At 35.1% G+C, this 7293-nt stretch overlaps 1 protein-coding gene across 1 annotated transcript; it reads left to right on the top strand.

Annotated features, from left to right (window-relative positions):
- The first annotated feature begins 5065 nt into the window (after positions 1–5065).
- On the top strand, positions 5066–7204 carry LOC105971465 (serpin-ZX). Its single transcript, XM_088816057.1, is given in 4 exon segments — positions 5066–5158; positions 5160–5483; positions 6386–6901; positions 6904–7204. Coding segments are annotated over 4 exon segments (1200 nt in total). The 3' UTR covers positions 7171–7204.
- Positions 7205–7293: the final 89 nt, after the last annotated feature.

Raw genomic sequence — 7293 nt, 5'->3', positions numbered from 1 at the left:
TATATCTTCTAACTGCTGAAAAACCTAGGGGTATATATGTCTTCTTATGCCGGGTCAACCTTTAAATGTATAATGGGTCAAGTTTGTTATTTAAAAAGTTTCAAGGAGTTTTTGCTCGTTTATTTATCACATGGGGTTCTTCGCTATTTAATATTATACAAGGGTACGTTTTGCAGTTTTACTCTATATTATTTGAAGATAATAAATAGTTCGACAAAAAAAATTAGAAATACATTGTGTGTTAATTATCCCAATCATATTTTTTGGTCAATTTTCTCGATTGCCCGTCTTGATAATAGGTGCCGCGTCACACATCCCAGATCAGGAGCATATATACATGACTGTTACAGTCTTCATTAGACCATTTTTAATCGGACATTTGGAAATTTCTATTTTTCGGTCCCCGCCTAAGACACCTATTATCAATGGAATTTTCACACAAGTCACGTTCGATACTTTGGCGTTCAATTATATATCATTCACCGACCTCGTCGTCTGGAGAAGTATATTGGAGATATTAATATTAAATGATACATTTCACTAACAGTTTAGTTTTTGGTTGAGGTGGTCATTCAACATGGTATCAAAGTCAGACCAAATGAAAATGTCTTGAGTTTGAATATCACAGCCACCCATTTCAAATATTTCAAGTGCAAGACTTCAAATGCAATTCGCCTGCACTTGAGCCACTCATTCAAATATTTCAAGTGCAAATATATCCGTGTCAGTGTGGACTTTAAATAATGCCTTCAAAATTGAGTTTTTCTTAGAACAGTAATTTAGTTTATCTCATGGCCCAAAATCAATTTGACCACATTAGAGATCTTGGAGAATAAATTTTATGTTGTTAATCTAGTGAAATTTTAAGACAACCGTATACAATTCGAGAAATAAAATTTGCTTGTTTTGATAGCATTTACTGTTTTGTTGTCTTTGTTTGGCTTATGCGTTTGCTATATATTGGTATATCTGCTGCTAAGTCTCAAATAATTCGTCGGACAGGCAAGGTGAGGCGCAGACTAGGCCGCTCTCTTAAGACGAATTTCACGATTCCTTCTCGAAGAGATGTATCAAGGTCGCAATCGTGTCGTCTATGTGATACAACAACTCAGCCTATCTCGTTGCTATAGCTTCACTAGAAACCGCACTGTCAAGTGAAGCAGAAGCTTGCACCCGACACTTTTAAGAACACAAAGAATATTGGAAAATAATAAGTAGGAAATTTTTTGTTGGTTGAAAAAGTGATCCAAGAAGAATGAAACATGATTCCTTTTATGGTGGGTATGAATTAGTTGTTTCAAATTTCGAAATTAATTGAATTAAATCTGAGATTAAATTCTGAAAAAAGTCATTCGAATTTGACTAAAAGAAAAACTGATTTTGTAACGTAAGAAACACACAAGCTGATATAAATTATAATTATTTGTTGGTCAAAAAATCAGAGGTAATTAAAGGCTGATTTTTGTAACGGACAAATATAAATCTACATTGTACATAGAAAGTCATACCAGTACTATGGTAAGAGGGGGCTGCAGAATTTTGAAATTCGTATCTCCTACTCCACCCTCATCCTTTGTTTGTTTTTTTTCTATTTATAAAATATTCCAACACTATATTTTGCAGATGATAGCTTTCTGTAGAATTGCTAAAAAAACTCGAGAAATACGTTCATGGAACATTTATATTATTTGAAAATAACAAATACGCGACAACATCATCGGCAACAAACTATCTTAATTCCAATCATATCTTTTCTCTAATTCACCATTTTGTCCGTCTTGAAAATAGATGCCATCGCTCATCGCCGACCAAGAGCATAAAAAACTTCTGCAATCATTAATTGAATGTTTCGAATTAAAGACTTCAAAAGCTGTATCCTTCGAACCCCACCAAAGATGACAGAAAAACAGCGTCTTTGAAAAACCACTCGCACAAAATGCCCACTCGAACGTTTGGCCGGCATAAATTGTTCTTCTGCCTAGTTCATCGTCTCCAGATGCACAATGCAAAAACAACGAACTATTATTAGAAGGGAGTCTATTGACTACTTGAACCCTGTACTTCCGAGCAAAAAAACAAGACGTTGTCGCTTGGAAAGCATTGGCCGAAAGGAAGATAATTAGTAACAAATTTTTGATATTAATGCTGGAAATCATTTTTCTTGTAAAAAAAATTAATTTGTGGTTCATTTGGATGTTATTAGTGTCCTCTTTATAGGTAGTTTTCAAGCTAGAATTGGATCGTCCAAACATTCCTATAATATCTTACTAGGTTATGAAAACACATAAATATATTACATCAATTAAAAAATAATTGGTAATAACAATTGTGAGATTAATGTTTATTTTGGAAATTTATTTAAACCAATAACATTTATAAAAAGTCTAGCAATTAAAAGCCAGTCAAAGCCTATTTTGGCTATATTCCAAGGCATATTCCATGACTGTCTATTCCTTGGTGGAGAGGTATATATATGCACTAGATTTTATACATCCATGAACTAGGGTTTTGTATGCAGATGCATGCTGGTAAAATCTACGTAGCACAGACACGGGAACACGGACACGGCAAAACGAGGAGACGGATATGAAAAAAAATCAATTTTTAAAAAGTTGGATACAGGGACATGGAAAAAGCGTGTATATATTAAAAATATTGGGGTACATCCATAATTTAAAAAAATATTAAACGTTTAACCTATATATGTATCGTCAATTACATATCTGTATCTGCAAATTATATACAATTTTCAAGTTCCAAACCGAATTATCATTCCACAAATTACATCTGGGGCTTATGAATTTATTTTACTATGAAATTAACATAAAAATTACTAAAACACCACTAGAAGTGAAAAAAGATACATAAGATTTTAGATTTTTTAAAGTATATATAGTCTTCATTCCAAGATTGTCATTAACCCCATCATCGGACAAGAGGATTCCATTTCATTTATGTCTACTCAAGGATATATATATATCGACCTCAATTTCTGTTCCTATATTTTTTGTTGTTAATTTATTTTTTATTTTAACATATTCATGCATATGTCCGTTTTTCATGTCATATATTTAAACTACTGTACTATTTAATTGTGGAAACAATCCACCGTACAAAGCATAGGCCAAGGTAGTAGTGTTATTTATAAAAGAAGTAACGTACATGGATTACGTTTTGGAGAAAACCCTAGAATTTTTAGGAATGAAAATTTGCATATGATTTTGCTTTTAATGGTTTGTTTGTTTATTTGTTTGTTTGTTTGATTGTTTTTTTTTTTTTTTTTTTTTTTTTTTTTATTTTTTATGATTCAGTAGTATTGATATTATTAATATAGTTGGTTTCCGAGGATTGCCTATGTTTGATTTTATGATTTTATGATTTTAAGTTGCATATATTTTGTTTTTTCATATATCTGCAATGCAAGTTCAAACTTAGTCTTTAATTCATTGATTCAACAGTATGTAATTAATTTCGGAAAATACGCTTCCTTTGAATATATATGAGCTAATTGCAAATACCACCCCTGTGTTATCTCTAATTGTCAAATACCCCCCGTGAAAAAAACACTCACCAACACCCCCTTGTGTTAACAAAGTCAGGGCATCGAGACCCCGCAAATCGTGTCACTCACTCGTGGGTTGTGCGATTTGTAATAGTATTTTTAGGGTGAAATGTCACAAATACCCTTTATAAAATAAAAAATAATCTTGTTGGTTAAATTATGAATAACATAAATTTATAGGACCAAATTGTAATTTTCAAAAATGCAAAATAATAATGTGAAAAATATTATAATCCATTCAAAAAAAGATTCATTGTCTTCCCATTCGCCATCCCCAAACCCCAACCCCAACCCCAACAAGAAAAGAAGTTCAGCACCACCACCTCCTCTTCTTCAATCCTCATACCAACTCGAATCCGGACAACCCGAGGCTAACCCAATCCCAATTACAGTAATGCCTATCTACAACATCTCCAAACAATTTCTCTCGACGGCGACGAGTTTGATAACGGCCGAACCTGCTAGGTCCAAAAATTGCGTCTTTTTGTTCTTTTCTCTTCTCTTGCGTGCTTTGCCTGCCTTATCGCCACCACCGCCGTCAAAATAGGAGATTGTGGGACGGTTTGAGGCCCGAGTAAAGTTTATTCGTGGAAACTAAAATTTCAAAGATGTTGTGCGGCGGATCTGGAGAAGATGGTGTTGGTGGTGAAGGTGGGGTGCGATGGTGGTGAAGGTGGGGTGAAATGGTGGTGAGCAGCGGCGGAGCAGAAGCGGCGGCGGGATGGAGATATGGTGGATGAGTGTTGTGAGTTGGGTGGGATGGCGGGAAAAAGAAGGCTTTTTGGTCTTTTTTTCTTCTCTTTATTTAACATTTAATATAGAATGTAAAATAAAAAAAAAATAGAAAACATATAAAAACTTTTAATGTTACAATATATATTTCATTCTAGTTTAAATATATATTTTTTTATTTTTAATATTTACAAAATAATAAAATATATAATATCTATAAAATTATAATATTTTTTATTAATTGCTGAAAAAACCCCTAGGGCATTTTTATCACTTTACCTTCGGTCAAAGCCTAAAATCATGAAGGGTGCAGTGTGCTTCGAAAATATTAACACAAAGGATTGTTGGTGAGTTTTTTTTTCACATAGGGATATTTGCCAATTAGAGATAACACATGGATGGTATTTGCAATTAACTCATATATATATATATATATATATATATATATATATATATATATATATATATATATATATATATATATATATATATATATACACACACACCTTGTAAAACAAGGGCACGGTAGATTACTAGCTAGGTTAAAAAGTTAAATAGTGCACTAAAAGTTTACTATTTGTTGAACGAGTTTAAAAAGGAATCGGATTCTTTAATTTATTGAAAGTTTTGAACTCTATATAAGGATAGGAGTCTAGACCTAAAATCAATAATTAAAACGCCAATAACAGCATAAGGAGAGGAAATCGCCGCCGCCGCCGGAAACCCACGCCGGAGAAAATCGCCGGAAAAACAAGAACAATACCCAAACAAATGGATCTCCAGCAATCCATCCAGAACCAGAGCGACTTTTCTCTGTCACTTGCGAAACACGTGATCTCTGTCACTTGCGAAACACGTGATCACCACCCACGCCAAAGACAAAAACCTAGTCTTCTCTCCTCTGTCGATCCACATCGCTCTCTCTATGGTTGCAGCCGGGTTGGACGGCCCGACCCGAGACCAGTTACTAGGGTTTCTCAAGTCCAAATCCATTGAAGACCTCAATTTTCTCTCGTCAGAAATTGTGACTCGGGTTTTCGCCAAAGGTAACGGAGGGCGCCGTAGGCCCCGTTTATCGTTGGCCAACGGCGTTTGGGTTGAACAGAGTAACCGCTTGAAGCCCGCTTTTCGAGAGACTATGCATAATTCTTATAAGGCTGCTTCTAATCACGTTGATTTTGAGAATAAGGTCAGTTTTTTTTTTTTTTTTTTTGTTTTTCTTTTTGGAAAATAATTAGTAGACATGTCCTATTGCGAATTTGACTACGTCTCGGTAGACCTGACCACGGTTCGGTTCCGGTTCCGGTTCCGATTTTGGAGGAACCGGAACCAAACCGAAAAAATCCGGTTCCTTGCGGTTCGGTTCCTAACCGGTTCCGGTTCGGTTCCGGTTCGGTTCCCTGTTAGAACCGTAGAACCGTTCGGACTTCGGTTCTCAATAATTTTTTTTTGTTTTTTATATATATAGATATAACTTAAAAAATACTTTAAAAAACTTAAAAAAAAACTTTTAAAATAGTTTTTTTTTTAAGTGGAAAGTATATTTAAAAAAAATAATTTTTTTTTTTAAATACGTAAATTTTTTTTCTCTTAATACTTATATATATATATATATATATATATATATATATATACAGAGAGAGAGAGAGAGATATATAGATATAGATATATATACACGGACATACATATTTTTTTTTTTTTTTAAAACCGGTTCAAACGGTTAGAACCGCGGTTCTAACCGTCGGTTCCCGGTTCCAAAAATGAGGAACCGGAACCGAACCGGTTTTTTCGGTTCCGGTTCCGGTTCTGGTCAAACCGGTTCCGGTTCGGTTCCAAAACCGTTGACCCCGGTTTGGTTCCGGTTCCGGTTCCGGTTCCGGTTCTAACCGAACCGGTGGTCAGGTCTACGTCTCGGTGACAACGTGTTAAATTATTAATTCGATAATTTTATATTCTACTAAATTAATAGAATTTTGCTAGTCCCAATAATATTAATTTATAGAGAGTTTAATTTTAGTTGATATAATAATAACAACAATTCTATTTGCTAATTATTACGTTTGTTTGATTTACCCTCTACAATTTATGTAGGCTGAAGAGGTGAGAGAAGAAGTGAATGCATGGGCCGAAAAGGAAACAAATGGCCTCATCAAAGATTTACTCCAACCCGGTTCGATTACTCCCGGTACTATGCTTATATTAGCAAACGCGGTGTATTTTAAAGGAACTTGGCAAGAAGAATTCGACGAATCGGTTACTAGAGACTTAGAGTTTTTCCTCCAAAGTGGAAGCTCCATAAAAGCACCCTTCATGTGCGCCGGCCGTAGCTACCAATTCATTCGCGCTTTTGATGGATTTAAGGTTTTGAGATTACCGTACGTAAAAGCTAAAGACAACAACCGTAAATTCTCAATGTATTTCTTCCTCCCCGATGCCAAAGACGGACTGCCCGATTTGGTCGAAAAAATCGGCTCCGAATCAAGATTCATCGAAAACCACACCCCACATAATGCAGTCAAAGCCGGCAAATTTAGAATCCCGAAATTCAAAATAGGTTTCGGTTTTGAGGCCTCGGGACTTGTTAACGGACTTGGAGTGGAGCATCCTTTTTTGGGGGCGATGGTGTGTCGGAGATGGTGGAGGGGGTACTTTATGTTTCGAAAATATTGCACAAGGCGTTTATCGAAGTGAACGAGCAAGGCACGGAAGCTGCAGCGGTTACCGAAGTTGAAATGTACATGGGTTGTTGTATGGGGCAAGAAGAGGAGACGGTTGATTTTGTGGCCGATCATCTTTTCGTATTTGTTGTGAGAGAAGATGTGAGCGGCGTGATTCTCTTCGTCGGACAACTGCTTAATCCCTCACTCGATGAGTAATTTGCATCAATAGTATTATACATGTCAATTTTTATGCTCAAATTTGATAGTATTTTCTTAAATAGAATTTTGAAACACGTTTATGCTCAAATTTCCAAACCTTAATTACTAAATATTTACTAT

This window comes from Erythranthe guttata, chromosome 3 (assembly GCF_056151865.1).
Source record: "Erythranthe guttata isolate IM_541 chromosome 3, IM_541, whole genome shotgun sequence".
Classification (NCBI taxonomy): Eukaryota; Viridiplantae; Streptophyta; class Magnoliopsida; order Lamiales; family Phrymaceae; genus Erythranthe; species Erythranthe guttata.
Note: the sequence above shows the minus strand (reverse complement) of the source record. Positions and strands in the feature narration are given on the sequence as shown.